This window comes from Phoca vitulina, unplaced genomic scaffold (assembly GCF_004348235.1).
Source record: "Phoca vitulina isolate PV1807 unplaced genomic scaffold, GSC_HSeal_1.0 scaffold89, whole genome shotgun sequence".
Taxonomy (NCBI): Eukaryota; Metazoa; Chordata; class Mammalia; order Carnivora; family Phocidae; genus Phoca; species Phoca vitulina.
The window spans coordinates 1,709,064-1,731,092 of NW_022589792.1; the positions used below are offsets into that span (position 1 = coordinate 1,709,064).

At 55.1% G+C, this 22,029-nt stretch overlaps 1 protein-coding gene across 1 annotated transcript in view; it reads left to right on the plus strand.

Annotated features, from left to right (window-relative positions):
• The window catches only part of LDLR (low density lipoprotein receptor), a 33,557-nt gene extending 18,418 nt beyond the window's left edge, over positions 1 to 15,139 (plus strand). The window contains exons 8-18 of the mRNA XM_032396147.1: positions 282 to 407; positions 2,145 to 2,316; positions 2,410 to 2,637; positions 5,584 to 5,702; positions 6,005 to 6,144; positions 7,450 to 7,591; positions 7,693 to 7,845; positions 8,532 to 8,669; positions 11,370 to 11,447; positions 12,667 to 12,824; positions 13,362 to 15,139. Coding sequence (XP_032252038.1) covers positions 282 to 407; positions 2,145 to 2,316; positions 2,410 to 2,637; positions 5,584 to 5,702; positions 6,005 to 6,144; positions 7,450 to 7,591; positions 7,693 to 7,845; positions 8,532 to 8,669; positions 11,370 to 11,447; positions 12,667 to 12,824; positions 13,362 to 13,397 — 1,490 coding nt within the window. The 3' untranslated portion in view covers positions 13,398 to 15,139. The remainder of the gene's footprint in view (positions 1 to 281; positions 408 to 2,144; positions 2,317 to 2,409; positions 2,638 to 5,583; positions 5,703 to 6,004; positions 6,145 to 7,449; positions 7,592 to 7,692; positions 7,846 to 8,531; positions 8,670 to 11,369; positions 11,448 to 12,666; positions 12,825 to 13,361) is intronic.
• Positions 15,140 to 22,029: the final 6,890 nt, after the last annotated feature.

A 22,029-nucleotide genomic window follows, 5' to 3' on the forward strand; every position in this document is an offset into this window, starting at 1 on the left:
AGAAAGAAAGATTTCTTAAGAAAGAAATCTTGGCTGACGCAGCTTCGCCCTGTGAGCTGCACCCCTGGGGTGAATGGTGAGGTCAGGGTCATTGTTGGAGACGATGCTTAGCTGTTTCTGTGTTTTTATTTCTGAACCTGCTGGTCACCAAGACCCTGGCTCTAGGGGTTGTCCCCAGAGGGCTTGGGCTGTCCCCATTTGCCACTGGAAGGCACTCCAAATCCCTTTCTGCACCCCATGAGGAAGAAGCCCCAAATCCCTTTCTGTGTCCCGACTTACAGATATCGACGAGTGTCAGGATCCCGACGTGTGCAGCCAGCTGTGCGTGAACCTCGAGGGCAGCTACAAGTGTGACTGTGAGGAGGGCTTCCAGCTGGACCCCCACACCAAGGCCTGCAAGGCTGTGGGTGAGCGCGGGGCGGGGCTGGTGGGGGCGGGGCCAGCGCCAAGAGCAGGTGCAGCGGGGAGTCTCATCATGTGAACTTTGCATCCACTCCAAAGACCGCTGGGTGGGGCCGACTCTGTCCTCGGGAGACCTCTGGCAGATGCATGAGCAGCCCTGTCGGGAACTTGCCAGGAGGCTGCCCCCACGTGTCCTGTTTCCCTGCAGACACAGGTCAATTGCAGGAGATCCAGCTTGCAGCCCCCAGCCCTCCCCAGTGGCTTCAGGGGACAAGAGGTTGAAAAGCTGCGGCCTGAAGGGCCCGCACACCCACCAGCTGTTCTTATTCACTTAGAGGAACCTATCCCCAAAAAGCAAAAATTCACTTAAGAGAGACCAAGGTATAATCAATCGCTCATAAGAAAACCAAACCGCAGGAATAGTTGTGTTTCTTTTCTACCTAAACTGAAGATGAGCACGGCAGCCAGGCATTGATTCTCAGAAGCCCCGAAATGAAGAGATCCCATGGGTTTGGAGGCGTAGCCGTCCTTGGGGAGTTGACCGGTGGGCCAGACTCCCTTTGCTTTGTGTCCTATTCCACCCTCCAGTGTGATTCCGGTGAGGAACAAGTGTGCAGAAATATTTTAGATCGTCTTCTGTTTCCCTCCCCTGTTGTCATCCCTTTTGTGATGGTTCCTTGGCCACCCTCTGTCACACCTCCATGTGTTCCCTGTTCTGGGGAAAACCAGGGACTGAGTTCACGAAACCACCCCAGGGTTTGAGGTTTCACTTTTGTTCTGATCTCTCCGGGCCGGTGTCTAAACAGACCCCTTCCCAGGGCAGCGGGTGGTGTCGTGGGAAGGGCTGTTCTGAGTGAGGTCAGTTGTACACACGGTCAGACTGTCGGTGAATACTGGTGTCGTGGTCACAGCACAGCCCCCAGAGTCGGGGCGGCCTGGGTTTGAATCCCGGCTCTGCCAGCTGGTGTGACCTTGGGCTCGTCACTTCCCCTCTCTGAGCTTCAGTCCCCTTATATGTAACGGGAGTTTGACAACAGCCCTGGCCTCATAGGAGTGTGAGGATCAATGAGGGAAAACATAATATGAAAAGCACTCAGAATTTCCTGCCCTAAGGAATCGCTCTGTATTCCTGAGCCGCTAACGTTTCTTCATCTTTATGTTCCAAAACGGAAAATGCTGGGCCCCCAGTGTAGATTTTTTTTTTTTTTTAAAGATTTTATTTATTTATTTGATAGAGAGCGAGAGCACAAGCAGGTGGAGTAGCAGAGGGAGAAGTAGACTCCCTGCTGAGCAGGGAGCCTGATGCGGGGCTCGATCCCAGGACCCTGGGATCATGACCTGAGCTGAAGGCAGATGCTTAACTGACTGAGCCACCCAGGCGTCCCCAGGTTTTATTATTAATGTAGGTTTTATTACCATTCAAGTATGGTGGGGCCGACCCGGCAGGAGACGACCACCATTGAGAAGATCAGTTGTTACAGTTCCCCAGAGGAGGGGGCGTGGCAGCTGGGGGGTCACCCTGGGGAAGCACCAGGGTCGGTCAGGAGGCGGAGGGAGAGGGCCGGCCCTGGGAGGGGCTGTCCCTTCAGTCTCTACAAGGGCCAGGATGTCAGAGCATCAGAACCACATGGTTAATACACCCCAACCCGAGTGCCTCCTCTGGTTCAGCCTGACCCCAGAGGGTGACAAGCAGGAGTCGGGGGTCCCTTCTGCTCCCCTGAGCAGCCTTCCTGCATTCCCAGGCAACATCGCCTACCTCTTTTTCACCAACCGCCACGAGGTGAGGAAGATGACCCTGGACCGCAGCGAATACACCAGCCTCATCCCGAACTTGAAGAATGTCGTTGCCCTAGACACAGAAGTGGCCAGCAACAGAATCTACTGGTCTGACCTGTCCCAAAGGAAGATCTACAGGTGAGTCTTGGAGCCGCTCCCAGCCCCGACCCTGGGTGAAATAGGCCCCTCACACTGACGCTCTCCTCCGCCTCTCCCTCTGCCCCCCGACAGTACCCAAATCGACAGAGCCCCCAGCTTCTCTTCCTATGACACCATCATCAGCGAGGACCTCCAGGCCCCCGATGGGCTGGCAGTGGACTGGGTCCACAGCAACATATACTGGACAGACTCCATCCTGGCCACCGTTTCCGTGGCTGACACCAAGGGAGTGAAGAGAAAGACGCTCTTCAAGGAGAAGGGCTCCAAGCCGCGTGCCATCGTGGTGGATCCTGTTCACGGGTGGGTATTCCCGTAGCTGAGGGGTACAGAGGGAACGAAGAGCAGAGGCGGGGTTCTAGAACTGGTTAGGACTCAGATGGGGGGAAGGCGTGTGCCTGAGCTGGACTGGCCTCCGTGGGCACGGGGCTGTCCCCAACCACAGAGGCCCTTGCTGTCAGGAAAGAACAGGACCTGGAACGGTGGTCCTTCCCCGCCCACCCTTTGGGAGCCAGGGGTTGGTCCCTCTTGATGTCTGCTGAGATGGAAGCGGACCCAGAAAAGTTGTGCGCTCAGGATAAGAACCCAAAATCAGGCACCTGGGTGGCTCAATCCGTTAAGCATCTGATTCTTGATCTCCACTCAGGTCCTGATCTCAGGGTGGTGAGTTCAAGCCCTGTGTTGGGCTTCGTGCTGGGCGTGGAGTCTACTTAAAACAAAACAAAACAAAACAAAAAAACAGAAAACCAAAACCAGAAATTAAAATATGAATTTAAATTGGTCTTAGAAATGAATACTTATTTAAATTCTGATTTAGTATTTCATAGCAGAGAATCCTGTGCCAGGATAGGATTGGTGAAAGTAAAAAACGCTCAGATCCAACAGTAGTTTCAGGGAGGAGGCCACAGGGGGTAAAGGTCGCCACCCTGCTGAGCCCCCAGGAGGGTGTTTGCAGGGCTCACGGCTGACTCAGCAGCTCCGGGGCCCACAGGGACCTGTGTCCCCTGACGGAAGGCATCTCCCCGCCCCATGTCCAAACCCATTACACCATATCTGCCCGTGGAATTTCACAATTCTGGAGGGACGGTGGCAATCTCGGGATGGGCAGCTGTCCTGGTGGCAATCATCAGGAGGAAAGGGAATTTTTTATTTTTTTAAGATTTTATTTATTTGAGAGAGAGAGAGAGATTGAGAGCACGAGGGGAGGGGAGAAGCAGAGGGAGAGGGAGAAGCAGGCTCTCTGCTGTGTGATCCCAGGACCGAGGGATCATGACCTGAACCGAAGGCGGACGCTTAACCCGAGCCGCCCATGCACCCCAAAAGGGAACTTTTGAGATGAGCATGACTCACACGGGACAGACCCTGAGTTGAAGGTGGGCCTGGGCCCACAAACGTTCTCATTTGGTAGAGGGACACTCGGTTGAATAAATTTAGCCCCCCAGCTGCCAGGAAAGAGAGAGGCTCCTAGAAATAAACCCTGAGATACAAGTCATGGTGTGTGTGTGTGTGTGGTCTATTGTTGTGTTTCATTTCCCCCCAGGTAGTAGCGTAGGATTGCCCTCTTGGACTCTGTTCTCCACTTGGCTCTGTCATTTGGCATATGGGGCTCATTCCCTGTTGACTAGATGAGCCATGATTACTTTGTATCTGGTCCATGGAAATTTAGTTTTTCCCCCCTACCTCACACAAAGAGGCTGCAAATACCTCTGAATATCTTTGAAGGTGAGTCATTGCAGTTTCTCTGCAGGATTGTCAATTCTAGATTCCTCATTCTAGAAGCTGGATTATATTCTAGAAGTTGGTCCGAGGGTACGTGCGTGGCCAGAGCATCAAATTGCCGTTGAAAACCTGCATTATGGGGCGCCTGGGTGGCTCAGATGTTAAGCATCTGCCTTCGGCTCAGGTCATGATCCCAAGGTCTTGGGATCGAGTCCCGCATCGGGTTCCCTGCTCAGCAGGGAGCCTGCTTCTCCCTCTGCCTTTGCCTCTCTCTCTCTCTCCCTGTCTCTCATGAATAAATAAATAAAATCTTAAAAAAAAAAAAAAGAAAACCTGCATTATAAGACCGAGCCTCCGAGCGCACCTGAGCACCCATCTCGCTCACGGTCAACAGCAAGTTTTTCATTTTGCCAGTCACGATGGGGAGGGGCTATTTCAGTGTATTTGTATGTGGCTACTTGTGAGTTAGTTTGAGCATCTCTTCAGAGGCTTAAAAGCCGTCGGAGATCCACGTCTAAGTATAGATCCAAAAGCAGTGAACACAGGGATGCAAACAGGTGTTTGCGGCCCCGTGTTCACAGCGGCCGGGGTACGGAAGCAGCCCGAGTGTCCCTCGATGGCTGAAGGATAAACCAAATGTGGTCCATCCACACAGCAGAATTGTACTCAGTCTTAAAAAGGAAGGACATTCGGACACCTGCTGCAATGTGGATGAACCTTGAGGCCATTATGCGAAATGCAAGAAGCCAGGCACAAAAGGACAAATGCTATATGATCGCACTTATGTGAGATCCCTAGAGGAGTCCCATTCATGGAGATAGTGAGCCGAGTGGTGGGAGCCAGGGGTCGGGGGAGGCGGATGAGGAGTTGGTGTTTCATGGGGTCACAGTTCCAGTCTGGAGTGATAGAAACGTTCTGGAGATGGATGGTGGTGATGGTGGCATGACATTGTATGTGTACTTAACTTCACCGAACTGGACACTTAACAATGGTTAAGATGGTAACTTTTATGTTTTGTATGTTTTACTACAATTAAAAAAACATTTTATTTTTTTTAAGATTTTATTTATTTATTTGAGAAAGAGGGAGAGGGAGAAGCAGACTCCCCGCCAAGCAGGGAGCCCGACTCTGGGCTTGATCCCAGGACCCTGAGATCATGACCTGAGCCGAAGACAGACGCTTAACCGGCTGAGCCACCCAGGCGCCCCTAAAAAAATATTTTTAAAGCAAAAACAAAACAAAAACAAAAAAACAAAACCTTACAAAATAAAAAATGTATAAAAGCCTTCAGAAAGCACTGTCAAGGGTGCAAATTAAGGGCCCCCGTCCAGACGTTGGAATCAAAATCTCCCTTTGTTCTCGAAGTTTCTAAAATCCTGCCAGGCCTCACCAGGTTGCAAGCACTAGGGTAGCAGAAGAAACCAATGAGAGGTCTCTTTTGGGGGGATGCCTTAACATTTCCTGGCCTGGCTGCTTCAGCTGGGAGCCTCCCCCACTGACACCCTGCTGTCCTTGCTGCTCTCCCACCAGTTTCATGTACTGGACGGATTGGGGAACCCCCGCCGAGATCAAGAAGGGGGGTCTGAACGGTGTCGACGTTTACTCGCTCGTGACGGAAGACATCCAGTGGCCCAACGGCATCACCCTGGGTACGTCCTTGGGACCTGGGTCCCTGGGGTCAGGCACCGTCTGGAGGAGAGGGGGCAGTGGCCAGGCCGCACCTGAATAAGCACATGCAGCTTCCTGAGGTTTTTATAACCTGCCGCTAAACCGTGCCAGTGTGGGGTTTGGGCTCACACAGGGAGGTGGCCCGCTGGGGCTGCTTTTCGGGGCACCTGTCCGCCGGCTCCTTGGGCAGGGGGTGCCTTCCCCGGGGACGAGTGGAGTGGCCAGGCCCAGGCCCCTTTGGCATCGGCATGTGATCTCTTCCTTATCCACCTGTGGGTTCTAGATCTTTCCGGCGGCCGCCTCTACTGGGTCGACTCCAAGCTCCACTCCATCTCCAGCATTGACGTCAACGGCGGGAACCGGAAGACCGTTTTGGAGGACAAGAAAAACCTGGCACACCCCTTCTCCTTGGCCATCTTCGAGGTAGTGCTTGAGGGAATTCACATCCCAGCGCCGGGTGCAGAGCGAGGCCTTGGTGCTCGCGCTGATGGGTCAGCCCATGTCATCGGGCTCGGTCAAGCCAGGACCAACTTAGAAAACAGAAGTGATTTCCATTTTCTTCTCCTCAAAAGGGGTGTTTTTGTTGGTTTGTTTTTTTATTTATTTATTTTTAAGTAAACTCTGCCCCCACCGTGGGGCTCAGACTCACGACTCTGAGATCAGGAGTCGCAGCTCCGCCGACTGAGCCAGCCAGGCGCCCCCTACTCACCCGAAGAGTCTTAAAGCAGCGGTTCTCACTTGGAGGCCATCTCGGGGCCCAGGGGACATTTGGCACTTTCTGGAGACTTTTTGGTTGTTGCACTTGGAGGGGAGGAGGTTACTCCTGGTACCTAGTGGGCAGAGGCCCGGGAGGCTGCTCACCGCCCTACAGAGAGAAAAGGGGGCCAACCACTGCGGGGAAACCTGCTCTGAGGAAACGTTGTTATATTCGTGCACCCTTGTTTGACGGGCGTGAGTCACAGTAGCCGAGTGGTGGAAGCAAGCTGGTGTCCGTCAGAGATGAAGGGCTAAACAAAATGTGTATCTGTACAGTGGAATGTGATTCAGGAAACAGGGAGGAATTTCTAACACGCACTAGAACATGGAGGGAGCTGGGGGCAATTAAGCCAGACACAAGAGGACAAATCCTCTCTGATCCCACTTCTGTGAGGTCCCTAGAGGAGTCCCGTCCACAGAGACAGGAAGTAGATGGTGGGGGGTGGGGAGTCCGTGTTTCCCGGGGACAGAGTCTCAGTTTGGGGAGATAGAAAGTTCTGGACATGGATGGTGGTGATGGTTGCACACCAACGTGAATGTACCTAATGCCACAGAACACACTTAAAAAGGATTAGGATGGTCGATTTTAGGTTGTGTATATCTTACACAATTAAACATTTTTTATTTTTATTTATTTATTTTTTTAAAGATTTTTATTTTTTTATTTTTTGACAGAGAGAGACAGTGAGAGAGGGAACACAAGCAGGGGGAGTGGGAGAGGGAGAAGCAGGCTTCCCTGCCGAGCAAGGAACCCGATGCGGGACTCGATCCCAGGACCCTGGGATCATGACCTGAGCCGAAGGCAGACGCTAAACGGCTGAGCCACCCAGGCGCCCCTAAACATTTTTTAAAAAAGAAAAAAAAAAAGAAGAAATGAGGCTCGTACCACCCAGTACCACTTTCTCCCAGAAATTCGGGTGTCCTATGCCCTTGACTAATGGGATCGGCTGTCTTCTTTAATTGCTCATATAGGATAAAATATTTTGGACGGACATCATCAACGAAGCCATTTTCAGTGCCAACCGCCTCACGGGCTCAGACATTAATTTGGTGGCAGAAAACCTGTTGTCCCCGGAAGACATTGTCCTTTTTCACAACCTCACACAACCAAGAGGTAAAGATGGGGTGACCGCCTCCCCCCTTCCACTTCCCTGCTGGTGTTCTGGAATTTTCTAGCATTGTTCTTCCCCTAACCTCCTGCCTCTTCCCCATCAGGGGTGAACTGGTGTGAGAGGACCGCCCTCCGCAATGGTGGCTGCCAATACCTGTGTCTCCCGGCCCCGCAGATCAATCCCCACTCGCCCAAGTTCACCTGTGCCTGCCCTGATGGCATGCTGCTGGCCAAGGACATGAGGAACTGCCTCACAGGTAGGGCACCAGCCTGCCCGGGCATGCATCCTGCTTCTGCCACCCTTGTGGCTTAGTCCTGCAACTTGACCTTCCCGATCTTGTCTTTGCTCATCTGTCAAATGGGAGCCTGAGTCTCCAGGAGGCCATCGTAGGGGGTAACCGTAGTTTGCCTTTGTCATGTGGGACCCATGAGCTCTGTGCCAGGCTTTTAGACAGACGCTCTTCACCTTTGATGTCTGGTTCACTCTCTTCCAGCCCCTTTGGGAGGTGACTGATTTTAGACATGGGCATCGAGTGAGGAGATAGCCCCCTGTTCGACTTTTCTCATCCTCAGAGAAAGTCTCAGTTTGGGGCCAGTGTGTCTGGAATACTTGTGAATCTCCCTTTCGAACTACAACAAATAACAACAACATAGACATTCGTGTTTTTCAATTATTTTCAGTTTTTTTTTTTTAAGATTTTATTTATTTATTAGAGAGAGAGCATGAGCAGGGGGAGGGGCAGAGGGAGAGGGAGAAGCAGACTCACCGCTGAACAGGGAGCCCAGCACAGGGCTAGATCCTAGGACCCTGGGATCATGACCTGAGCCAAAAGCAGATGCTTACCAACTGAGCCACCCAGGTGCCCGTTTTCAGTCATTTCTTTGTGGCCAATGGCATGTGCTACTTACCAGCGGGACACTCAGGAAATGCTTCTTCTTTCAGGGACTGAACCTCCAACGACCACCCTGGGTACCTCCACGGTCCCGGTCAGGCCGACGACGGTCCGCTCCACAGCCAGCCCGTGGTCCGTGGCCAGCCCTGAGTTCACCACGGCTGAGATGGTGACGATGTCCCACCACGGTAAAAGCGGGGGCTACCCTGGCCCCTGGTTTATAGCTCAAGCCTCTAGACAGGCCCCTTCAGGGGCCAAGAGAATCTTGGGGAAGGGATCCAGTGGGTTTAGTCTTTGCCCCTGCACTCTTTCTGACGTGGCCTGTGCATCTTGGAAGCTTCCGCTTCCCTACCTATAAAATGGGATTAATAAGCATGCCCGCCCACCTCCTGGTAGTAGTGGGGATTACGTGGCCCCAGGTGTGCGGAGGGCTGGAATGCGTGGCGGCGGCTTACCCCAGAGTCCTCCCCGACCAGAGGCCCGGGAGCCTGAAATGTTATCAGGGCCCATTCAATGACCTGCTTTCAGGTGTCTGCCCAGCAGGGCCAGGGCTGGGGTGAGGCAGGTGAGGCGCTGCTCAGGGCAGCATCGGAGGGGGCACCAAAAACCCAGGACTTAAATCGTATTTTACTGCATTGTTGTTTTCAAAAATCAAACCACCAAGCTATGGGCCATGGGCCGAACACCTGGTCTTGTAAATATAATTTGATCAGAGCCAGGGTCCCAGTGAGGCCGGGTCAGGCAAATGTAGTTAGAGCCCGTCTTCCTAAAAATCTGACACTTTGTTATCATGGGGTATTGGCCTTCATTTTTATTTCTTAAAAAATAACACATTCAAATATTACTCAATTACTAAGTGTTTTTTGTTTTGGGGGGTTTTTTTTGGCAAGGGGGAGGGGCGGGGGTCAGGCTTTAAGTTCTTTTTTTTTCATGATTTTATTTATTTATTTGACAGAGAGAGACACAGCGAGAGAGGGAACACAAGCAGGGGGAGTGGGAGAGGGAGAAGCAGGCTTCCTGCTGAGCAGGGAGCCCGATGTGGGGCTCGATCCCAGGACCCTGGGATCATGAACCTGAGCTGAAGGCAGATTTAACAACTGAGCCACCCAGACGGCCCAGGCTTTAAGTTCTGTGCTTGGGGCTAATGCCCGGCTCTCACTGGCTTCATGGAAGACCGCCATTTATCTCTTTGCCCACCAGAGGGCGCCTGCCCTGGAATTTGAGTGGCCAGAAAAATGGAGCTCATAGATTTTTCTAGCCAGAAAAAAAAGGTGGGGGGGCACATCAGCAAGTTTCAGACATTTTTTTCCCCCCTCAGAGTAGCTGAAGTCTGTGTCCAGCCGTAAACAAGGCAAAGCAGGAACTACTGTGGTTGAGGGAGGCCAGGAAACCTGTTTGCTTGGGGCGGGTTGAAAAGCCATTTCCCAGACAGGCCCACCCAGGGCTTCTCGCTTTGGGCAAAGGAGCCCTTTTAAAGGAAGAACTTCTCAAGGACCCTGCTTCTGTCTTAGATAATTTTTGTTAAGAAGTTTTCTTAGGGCGCCTGGGTGGCTCAGTTGGTTAAGCAACTGCCTTTGGCTCAGGTCATGATCCTGGAGTCCCGGGATCGAGTCCCACATTGGGCTCCCTGCTCAGCGGGGAGTCTGCTTCTCCCTCTGACCCTCCCCCTCTCATGCTTTCTGTCTCCCATTCTCTCTCAGATAAATAAATAAAATCTTTAAAAAAAAAAAAAAAAGTTTTCTTAAATATGTGCAAATGTGACAAAAGTCTGTATAAACTCCCTACACACACACACACACACACACACACACCAGCGGGATGGATGGATGTCAGTCACTGCTCACCTGCGTCCATGTGGTCCAGGTGTGACTCCTCAGTCCTCCCAGCCTGTCTGCTTGTTTGGAGGACTTTAAACTTTGGTTTGCATGGGGCCCTCACAGGGCTCGGGGGCACACGCGTGCTTCCATAACGAGGTCCCCCCCCAGGATTTCTGAACTGGGGACAGCTGGTACAGGACTGTGGAGCGTGGTGCAGTCCACGCCAGGCCCTGGGATCGCTGAACGCTACCGAGTCAGGTGGTTCTTGTCCCACGCAGACCTGTCTCGTTTCCATCAGACGCACAACCAGGGCGAACAAGTCCACCAGTGACCTCACCAACTGCTGGGAATGTCCCTGCAGGCTTTTTTTTTTAATATAAAGATTTTATTTATTTATTTGAGAGAGAGAGAGAGAACACATGGGAGGGGGGAGGGTCAGAGGGAGAAGTGGACTCCCTGCCGAGCAGGGAGCCCGATTCGAGACTCGATCCTGGGACTCCAGGTTCATGAGCTGAGCTGAAGGCAGTCGCTTAACCAACTGAGCCACCCAGGCGCCCCTCTACCTGCAGGTTTTTGTCTCAAAGACCGGGGTCCTCTTCCCCGGAGCCTCATAACGCTTGACTAAGGAACCCTCTTAAATCTGCTCTGAGTCACATAACCCTGACTGCTAAGAATAAGGCCCCAGCGTGATGCCTCTCAAACCCGGGAAATGCTCCAAGTTCCTTTGAACTTTTTTTTTTTTTTAAGATTTATTTATTTTATAGAGAGAAAGAGAGTGTGCAAGTGGTGGGGAGGGGCAAAGGGAGAGGGAGAGAATCCCAAGCAGACTCCGGGCTGAGCGTACAGCCTAATATGGGGCTTGATCTCACAACCCTGAGAGCCGGACCTGAGCCGAAATCAAGCGTCCAACGCTTAACCAACTGCGCCACCCAGGTTCCCTGCCCTTGAACCTTTAAGGACACCAGGAAGCATCAGGCGTTTCCCTCTGTATGTCGGTTGTCCTACACCTGCTGTGTTTCCCCTGGCCCTCACCGTGGATCTGAGCCTCGCTTTGTCCTTTCCCTCATGCAGCCCTGGCTGATGCTGCCAGCAGAGGCGACGAGGAGAGGCCCAGGAGCGGGGGGGCTCTCTACATCATCCTTCCCATCGGTAAGCCTGCCGGCCCGGCCCACGCCTGGTCCCGGCTTCCTGCAAGATGACCGCCTTGCCCGGCGAGCTGGGCCGGTCCACCTTTGCTCCCAGCCTCGGGGCGGCCCCTTTTCTAGCTTCATTCACTCAAATACAGTTGAGCGCCTACTGTGTGCCAAGCCCACTTCTGGGTCCTGGGGCCGCACCCAGGTGAGGATGAAGCCTCCCACCCCTCCGAGCGACCGCTGATGTGTCAGCTGGGGGCGGGGGGTGCGCGTCCCTGAGGGAAGCCTCCTGGTGAACGGTTCTCTTGCAGGGGGAGTTTAGGGAGTTCTACGCCCCTACGCCCCACCTCACCCCTGTCACTCGCAACTCTGTTAGCATCACACCCGTTACTCCTTTTCTGAGCAAATCGTTTCGAGGTGTCCCTTCAACACCCAGCCTGCTCCGGAGACCTGCATGTTGGTGCCTTATGGTCGTCTGGCTGTGCGTGGACCGTCATGACAGTGGGACCCTCACCTCCCAGCTGACTGCCCGAAGGTGGCACCCACCCCTTGTCTTCCCAATGGAGCCTGAGTCTCTCCCACCCTCTGGGCCCTCGCCAGAATTTTTTATTTTTATTTATTTATTTGAGAAAGAGCAAGAGAGAGAGAAGGAGCAGGGGGGAGGGGCAGAGGGAGAAGCAGACTTTCCGCTGAGCAGGGACAGCTCGGCTTGGGGAGACCTGGGATCATGACCTGAGCCGAAGGCAGACGTTTAACCGACTGAACCACCCTGGCGCCCCCTTGGCCAGAATTTTTTACAAACCTGGGCTGGGTGAGCGCTTGGCTGTCCCCTGGATCGTGGAGGGTCTGGGAATGCCACCCCGGAGGCCCACTAGAAATGAGGCAAAGAGCACCCGGACAAAAGAAAAGAATTTTGGCCCCATTGATAGAGAACAGGCCCATTTCTGAAAGGCAGGAGGCCCCACGTGTGGTGACTCACAGAGGAAACCTGGAAGCATCACCCCCAGTGGGGTCGTTCTGGGGCGAGGCAGTCACAGTGGGCTTCGAGTTAGATTTGTTACACACATAGGTAGGTTTTTCTCCAGTGGACAAGTATGTATGGCTTCAAATTTGGAACAAAAAAACCCCTATATACGTCAAAAGGCCCAGAGTCTGCTGGTGGCGTCACTTGGGGGGCTGAGCTGGGCGGCCTCCTGACCAGGCCCCCTTCTCCCCCCTCCCGCCCCCCCCCGCAGTACTGCTCATCCTCTTGTGCTTCGGGACCTTCCTCCTCTGGAAGAACTGGCGGCTGAAGAGCATCAACAGCATTAACTTCGACAACCCCGTGTACCAGAAGACCACGGAGGACGAGGTCCACATCTGCTGCGGCCAGGACGGCTACACCTACCCGGCGGTGAGCGCCCCGCCCCGCCCAGGAGGCAGGGGATCCTCCAGAGCCCTTCTCAGGGTGGGGGATGCACAGCATCGAGAAAAGGGGGGGGAAGCAAGCCAGTGGGGGCTGGGAGGGAGATCTTAGATAAGGAGGCTGGGGCAGCCTTCCCCGAGCTGGAGGCACAGCCTCGGCATCGGCCCTGAGGCTGGTGTGGCTGGAGCTGAGAGTTGGGGGAGAGGGGTGTCGAGGGAGGAGCCAAGGGAAGGGACCAGGCAGCTGGGGAGGATTCTGGCTTTGCTCTAACAAGGTGGGGAGCCCTGGAGACGGTTCTGGGCTTGGCCTGACTTGGGGCTCACGGGCGCCCTCCGGTGGCTGTCGCGGGGGAAAGACTGGGGCCAAGGTCGGGAGACCAGGCTGGAGACCGCTGGTCCAGGCCAGCTATGAGGGGGGCCAGCCCCGCTGCGGGGGGGCGCGGAGGGCGTGAGGCGTCTGTGGCCTCTGGCCGTGTTTACTGAGCGTTGGACTGATCGCTTCCGGCGTTTATCTTTCTGTTGACAGAGACAGATGGTCAGCCTGGAGGATGATGTGGCGTGAGTTGCGGCCTCTAGTCCTGTCCTTCCCCGGAACCTGCTGCCGCTCACGGGCAGGAAGAACACTTTCTCCCCGGCCGCTTGACCTGCCCCAAACCCTTCCTGAGACCTTGATGCCCTCCCGTTTCATGCAAAGAGAGAGGTGAACCCAAAGCACTGTTGGCGGCCGCAGCCGCTTGGCCTGTCCTGCCGGAGCTTTGTTCTATATATTTATTTGTCTGGGAGGCAGAACGGGCTTCGAATGGCACACGCGCAGCGGGTTTAGGTTGGGATTTTTTTTTTCTTTCTTTCTCTATGAATAGTGGAGAAGAGAAGGCCGAATGAGCTGGGGTGGGGGAGGGGCGCGTTTCTGCCCTCTCCAGGGACTTGCTCACTCCTTCCACCTGAGGGACTGCTGGAGGGACCCAGAGGGAGAGAAGGCAAGGGGCTTGGGACTCGAGAGAACAGGTCCTACCCGCAAGGTCCAGGGTAGCTGCTCTACCCGCCCCCCACTCTAGCCCGAGCCCCCCAACTCAGGAGTAAACGTGCTCACCTCTGCCTTGCTAGACAGCCAGAGTTCACTTTTGCTTTGCTATCCCTCTTCCCAAGCGAGGTCTGTGCCCTCCCTCGACGCCAAGACTCTGGCATCTGTCTTGACCTGGTCGAATCCAGCATCCCGGGGGCGGGGCCCAGCGACCCCCAGTCATGCACCAAAACCTCCACGGTTCCCAGGGAAACCTGAGCCACCGGTTGCCCTTAATATTTATTAAGTGCCTGAGATACGCAGTTAGCTGATTCGTGAAGACAGCGGCCTCCAACCTCTAGGAGCATCCTGTGGTTGGATGTGGTGGTCTGGACCCCCGCCCCGGCCCCCTCCAGGTCCCCGTGCACTTTTTTTTTTTTAGTTCAGGGCTGTGTCTTGTGTAACGTTGACGTTGTTACTATTTTGCACTGGTTTCTGTTCCGGTTGGGATGGGCTCCGGGGTGGGCGAGAGCCTGTGTGGATGAACGTGAGATCCCGGGGCCTCTCCCCCCACCAAGCGCCTCAAAGCTGCCATCATGAGACTATCCAGCTAGTGTTTCGGCTTCTGTGCAGATGCCCCCGAGCCATTAATTTCCCCAACAAGATGGTTGTGGTTGACGGGTATCCGCCGAAAATGTGCATGGCGTTTTAGCCCTGTAAGACGGCCCCCCGGCTGGGTCACTTCATGGGACTTCTTCAACAAAACGTCTTTCCTGTCCGATCACCCGTGTCCCATTTACGACCAAAGAGAGAAGAGGCAGCCTTCTGTGGCTTCCCGCCTGACGTGGCCCGGGGCCTGCCCATTGCTCACCGCATGACCACCGAACACTGTGCCCTACCCTGCAGGAAACTGTGAAAGCCTTTTCTCCTTCCGAAGCATGTAAATAGTCCCCTGTACAGATCATGGGGGGGGGGAGCTTTTTTGTTATGTTTGCACTTTGTATATTTGTTAAACATGTTTCACTTATATATATATGAAACAAAGATCTATTTATTTTTGCAAACCCTGGTTGCTGCATCACTGACCCCTCCAGGGGCTCTGCATTGGGGGCCGTCGTCTCTGAGACGCCTCTTCTTTTTGTACAAAGATTAGCGCAAAGCTCTTCAGGTGAATCGTGTCTGTGTTGTATATATGGTGGGTTGCTTTGGGAGGATGGGTATCGCTTTTTAAACCACTGTACAGAATGTTTTTATAGCCTGAATGTCTGTGATCGATTAAATTTCTTAAATGAACTGCTTGGCGAAACCTGGACCATTTTCTTTTTTTCTTTTTTTTTTTTTTTAAGATTTTATTTATTTATTTGACAGAGGGACAGCGAGAGAGGGAACACAAGCAGGGGAGTGGGAGAGGGAGAAGCAGGCTTCCTGCCAAGCAGGGAGCCCGATGCGGGGCTCGATCCCAGGACCCTGGGATCATGACCCGAGCCGAAGGCAGATGCTTAACAACTGAGCCACCCAGGCGCCCCTGGACCATTTTCTTCCTCTGGTCTCTGGGCTCCTCCGGGTCTGTGCATGGGTGGGACTCCACTCCCCAGGAGATGGATCTGGAAAAGGGAACATTTCCCCAGAGCTCAGGACAGGCTATGGGGCGCTTCCCTGAATTGGGGTTTTGCTAAATCTCCCGCATGCTCATTCACAGAACCAACATCTACTGGGCGCCTGGTCTAGGCATGTGGGACACTGCAGTGAGTAAAAGAACAGAAGTGAGTAAGAGTCTGCCCTCGAGCTGACATTTTAGAAGGGGGAAATAGATACAAACAATGACTATATTTTGGAAGAATATTCTAGAAGAATTTTAAACAGGGTAATGGGACAGAGAAGTGACTGGCAGGGAGAGGACTCCTTTCAGGAGGGTTCAGGGAAGGATTCTCTAAGGAGGTGACACTTGAGCTGAATCCAGAAGCATAAACTGGGGGAAGAGTGGCTGGCGCTGAAACCTTCCCACCTGGTTCAATCAACACATGATTTCCAAAGGAAGCTTCCCTTCAAACCCTTTGGGCTCCTGGAGTGGTTGATGTGAGGTTTTCTTAAAGGATGAGACAAAGGATAAACACCTATGAAATTAATTGCTAAGAGATAAAGCAAGAGATTTCACAACACAAATCCAAATAATCATGAGTTCCGGCGAATTCTCAAATTCCATCGTGGCAACATTTGGCTACAGCTGTGGGCGTCCAGCTACATATGTCCCCATTCTTTTGTGCACCCCGGCTCTTCTGGAGTCTGGACCTGTAGGCAATTTAGACCCCTTTCCTTGAGCATGGCAAATCAAACCACAAGTAGTCTAGGTGGATCTGTTGGGGTAGGGTCAGGAACAGCAGGTCAACGGATAGAACTTAATATGGGGAACTACGAGTAAAAAGATCAAATGGGGCAAACCATAATGACATGCCACCTCACACTCTAGGTCCCTAGAGAAGTCAAATTCATAGACATGGCAAGTAGATGGTGGGCGCCGGGGGCTAGGGGAGCAGGGTGGGGAGTGAGCGTTCAGTGGGGACAGAGGTTCAATTTGAGAAGACTAGAAAGTTCTGGAGACAGATGGTGGTGATGGCTGCACAACCATGTTATTGTACTTGATGGCCCTGAAGTAGACGCTTAAACACGGTTGAGCTGGTAAATTTGATGTTGTGTGTCGGAACACAATTTAATACTAAATGATAGTTTTTTTAAAGACCAAATCGGGGAACAATGAGGCAGCCAGCCCTAAGCAACAGTGTAGGGTGGGGCTGGCGTTACTGGAACCCGGGAGGGAGCTGGTGGGAGCCTTGCAGGAGACCCTGTGTACGGCAGAAAAAAGGGAGAGTCAGCTTCTCCCCCCCTCCCGGTGCCCTCTCCCACCAGCGGCCCCCGTTGGCTGAACCCAGCAGGACCTGGGGAATGGGGTCCCCTGCCTTACAGGGCAAAGGGAGGGAGAGCAGGAACGGGCTGGGAGGGGGGCTTCCCAGAGTGCCGGACAGTGGGGCCAGGCCACTTAGGTTGAGATGGGTGACCGCGGGCCCGCGAGAGCCTCAGTTTCCCCCAACCGAACCGGGCCAGCGCTAATCCCCGCTCCCAGGCTCGGAGCGTGTCGGCGGCTCTGCGCATGCCCGGAACGCGGGCGCGGAGGGCCTGTTATCTCTTCTGTGTCCACAGGGTGGCACTTCCTTCCTTCCTTCCGCCTTTTGTCTTGGGAAGGTTCCAAAATGCCTCCGGGGGTGAGAACTGAACTGACCGCACAGGAAGCGGCCCGGGCCCGCACGCGGGCGGTCGATAATTGGTTGATTGACTGATTCCATGCTCAGCCGCGTGGCAAACGGGACAAATGAGCGTAAATGGCTTGGCAAACAAGGGGCCTGGAGGTGGCCCGAGGATGCAGCGAGGGGAAGGTGGCAGGACTGGGGGAGGGGGGGGTCCCTGGGCCAAGGGCACGCATGGGAGTGGCCAGAGGTGATGGAAGCTTCTGGTGTCTGGCTTCGGCTGCTTTCTGTTAAAGGACTGATGACTGAAATCCTTCCTCGGTGCCCGCAAGGCGCCCCCTGCATGTAGCCTGCGCCCATTTCACAGATGGGAAAGGGGAGGCTCGGGTCACTGGGCTCAGCTCAAGCAGCTCCGGGGGCGCCTAGTTGCCACCCCGTGGCTTTCCCTACTGGCTACGAGGGGTAGAGGGGATGGATTCTTAGGGCTCAGAACCGGGTCCCGTATCGGAAGGCCCCAAGTCGCACTCCCAGGTCTGTGGGCTCAGCACCAGAGCTCCACTCCGGTAGAGGCATTCTGCAGCTTGGGGGCTGTCACCCCGACAAGGTGGGGGGCTGGCGGTCCTGTCCTCCTCGGCTCTGAGGGCTCAGTAGCTCTGGCCAGGACAGGGTGGGTGGTGGGAGAAAGCTGCTCCCCTAAGCTTGATACCCCCAACTCGTGTCCTCTGCTGCCCCCCACCCCCACCCCTGGCAGCCCCAACCACAGCTGCCTGCGGTGAGTCAGGCTGGAGCCTGCGGGGCTGAGCCCAGGTCTGAGGGGGAGAGGGGAAGGGGAGGGCTGCCCGCACCCCACAGCTTCCCCAGCCAGCCCCGACCCCACTGCGGGGGTGAGTGCTTCCTTCAGTCCCCCAGGAAGTGAATTCTCCCATGAAGGATGAGGGAGAGGCTGAGGGCTCTGACTGTGGGTGAGCCCTGGTCACATCAGCCACCCCACGGAGCAGGGCAACTGAGTTGGGGGGGGGGGGTTGGAGGCGGGCAGCCCCGGGGGACGCCTGGGTCTGGTCCAGCCCCCACTCCAGGCAGCTCGGGTTCCAGCCCTGCTTCCTGCCCTCGGGGGAGGGGCTCTCTCCTACTGGAGCCCCACCCTCCCAGGCCCAGCTGTTCTGCTTATCCTGGCCTCTGCTCCCACGCTGTGCCTGGGATGGAGGGGGGTAGCTCCGGGTTCACAGCAAGACCAGCCCCCTAGAAACGCTGGGCTACTGCAAGGTGGCCTGTGCTAAAAGGCTGTCATCAGGCTTCCTTTTCCTGGGCCCCAACTCTGGTCCTGCCTGTAATCTGAAATCCTCTCCAGATCTTATGCGGGGGGAGTGCAGGCTCAGCAGGATCAAGCAACCACTCCCTACTCCCCACCCTCCCTGTGGGATCAAGCCCCCTGTTTCAAGGTTCAGGCCTCACAGTTCCCACAGGCCACTTGGCTACCCCTGAACACCCACCTTTGCACTTGCTGTTCCCTCTGCCTGGATCACAGTCTCCACACTTTTGTCCCCTGGACGCTTAAGTCTGGGCTCCAAGGACCCCGCCTCCCCAGAGCCTCCCCCAACAGTAACAGCATTTATCACTAACTGAAAGTTGGAGTTCAGTGCCCAAACTCTAGGTCCAGTCCAAACCCTGGCTCTGCTGCTCTGAGAACTTCACACCAATAACTGGTGGACTCTCTGTGACTCAGTTTCCTCCTTCTGGACCCATGAGTCTTGACCTCCAATGCAGTGTGGCTCCCTGACGGTGGGGGGGGGTGTGGGGGAGTGGCCCGCTGGGTCACAGATGCCCAGTCCACATTTCTGAGTCAGCTGGGGAGGCCACAGGAGGTCCTGGGACCACATTCAGAGGGTCCCCAGGAACCCAAGCACTGTCATGAGGACGCCCTGCGACTGGTCTTTCCGGCCTCTCCCCAGCCAGTCCAGAGAGATCAGGTCACGGCCTCACATCCAACAACGGAGGTTCAAATCCAGCCCTGGACCCCTGTCCCCCAGGCACATGCACTCACCCACCCCCTTGATCTATAAGCTAGGAAGAGCTCTGAGCACCGCTTACACCGGGCCTGGGGGTGGGGGACACAGGGTGGCCCCACCACGGCGATGAAGTCCTGGGGGTTTAGAGGAAGAGGTCGAGTGGGCCCCTCGGGGGCAGTCAGCCTTGGGACTGGACCCGGGACTGCCCCGTGTGAGGGCCTTAGGTCTCCCTCGCATTCCCTGGGCTCTTTCCCCAGAAACACCGATTACAAGCCAGGTCAGCTGGGCCTTCGGATGTCTGACTCGCGGCCACCTATCCGTGATGACTTTATCTGGAACGTCAGCTTTGCAGCTCCAACACAGGCGTGGGTTCGTCATTGCTTGGCCTCTTGCTAGCCAGGTCACCTTGAAAAAGGGGCCGCCACCTCTGAGGCTGTTCCTCCATGGACCCCACAGCCTCACTGTGGGGGTTCAGACTCCCGGGGTGTCACTGTCCTGTGACTTTGGGCAGGTGACCGGACCGTCCATGCCTGTCGCCCCATCTGTAAAATGAATACTCTTTACTGGCTTGGGATGGCGCTGGGCCTGTGCTGGCCCTGAGGGGGTGCAGGAGGAAGGGGGTCAAGCCTCAGCCCTCCAGGCGCAAAGCCAGTGGCCTGGCTCCCCACTCCCCGGGCCTGGGGACACGAATCTCGGTCCTCCCTCAGCAAGGCTGGGCCAAACACTCAGCAGGCCTTGTGGCCGGCCTCCAGAATTCAAGAGCTGGTGACCACCACCGCCGGGGCGGCTCTCAGAGGAAGGCCAAGCACGAGTGGGGTAGGGGTCCACACTGGAGGCTGTGGGCCTGAGGCTGTCCCGCCGGCTGTCCCAGGCACCCGGCAGTGAGTCAGGGCCCAGGCATGCAGAGGGCCGGGGCCTCTCCAGGCCCCTGTGAGCTCAGGCACCTCCCTGAACCCGCCCGCCAGGCCACGTTCCTTACCCGCTTGCTCATTCCTTCGGCCAGTCCCGGGGGGCTGCCTGGGTAGACAGAGGTACACAGCCACTCTGAGCCTGGGTTCATGCAGCCTCCCCGAGGGGACCTTCTTCCTCTTGGAGAAACTGAGCTGCAGGCAGGCCAGCACCTCCTTGGCCTCCTCCCAGAACCAAGCGAGGCGATTGCCTGGAGGGAGAGCAGGCCCATGGAGGGCTTTAGGGCCTGGGCCTGGGCCAAGGGCACTCACAGGCTCTGGTCTGTAACAGCCTCCGCCCCCCACACCTGCTTTGTCTCCCAGGCGCTCTGCGTGATCCGCTACAAGGATGCGTGCCTCATCGCCTGCCCCGCAGCTCAGCTGGGCTGGGTCGATTCGCACATGCTCTTGGGGCCCCCCCGGGCGGGGCGCACTCCCGGCACCTTCACCCGTGCCCTCGAGCAGGCGGAGGCCGGCTGCGTTAGCGGGAACGCCCGTCAGGGACACAGCTATTCAGCCCACCACGTGTGGATGCCTGGCTGGTTCTTGGCTGAGGCCGCAAGGTGGGGGGGGGGGGGGGGGGGGGGGGGGGGCGGCTGCCTCGTGCGCGTGCTCCATGTTTGTCATGACCGAGGGGGTGTTCCTGGCATCTAGAGGGCGGTGGCCAGGAATGCTGCTAAATGTCCTGCGGTGTCCAGGACAGCCTGTACCACAGAGAATGACTGGCCCCGATGTCCCTAAGGTGGGAAAACCCTGGTCAAGTTCAAGTCTTTTGCCCTTTGGAGACCGATGGTACAAACAGGAGGCTCTGCGCCCATTTCATGCCATAAAAGACCCTACCGATCTTGAAAATGAAAACAGCTCAGGAGGGCTTATGAGAACATTTACTCGAACACGTAAAACTGAGGAGGCCCTTGGCATAAAAACAGGGCCTCTGAAGTTCTGGGAATTTTTGTGAACCGAATGAACTGGCCCATTTCCCTAGAGCCTGACAGGCAGTCTTCCTTGCCCCGGAACCTCCAAGGGTGACCTGAATGGACTGTGTCTAGTGCCCATGATGTGCTCAGATGCTGCTAGAACTTACTGCTCCCTCTGCCTAGAATGCCTCCTCTCCACTTAAAAAACACTTACCGTAACATTGCACCTACTAGAAACAATTCAGTTATACAGACGTGCACGAAACCCCAGACCAAAGGACCCAGAGGCTCATGTGACCGTAACAAATCTACCGGCCAGGCTTTATGTTGAAGGCAGCCAGTTAGGTTTGAGGGGAACCCACTTCCCGTTCTCCACCCTCAGGCAGGCAGGCTGGCCGTAAGCTTCCCATTCTTAGTGGTACCCCAAATCACTGAGGATGGGGGGTAGGGGGACACATAGATTGGCCTGGGTTGTATGCTGCATCAGTTAGATTTACTTTAGTTGTGGGGCTCCTGGCTGGCTCAGTCAGTGGAGCATGCGACTCTTGACCTCAGGGTCATGAGTTCGAGCCCCATGTTGGGTGTGTAGAGATTATAAATAAACTAAAAAAACCCAAACCAAACCAAACCAAACCAAACAGTGGCACACACAAGATGACTAGTCTCCCCCCACATAAAGTGTCCAGTACGGGGGCGCCTGGGTGGCTCAGTTCACTGAGCATCTGACTCTTGATCTCAGCTCAGGTCTGGATCTCAGGGTCATAAGTTCAAGCCCCATATTGGGCTTCTACGCTGGATGTGGAGCCTACTTAAAAAAAAAGTCCAGGGGTGCCTGGGTGCTCAGTTGGTTAAGCATCTGACTCTTGATTTCGGCTCATGTCATGACCTCAGGGTCGTGGGGTTGAACTCTGCGTCGGGCTCTGCGCTCAGCCCGGAGCGTACTTGTCCCTTCCCCTCTGCTCCTCCCTCTGCTCGCTCCCTCTCTCTGAAATAAATAAATAAATAAAATCTTAAAAAAAAAAAAAAGTCCAGCGCTGCTGATACCCGGTTCCACGGTCATCAGGGAACCAGGCTCCCATCCACCC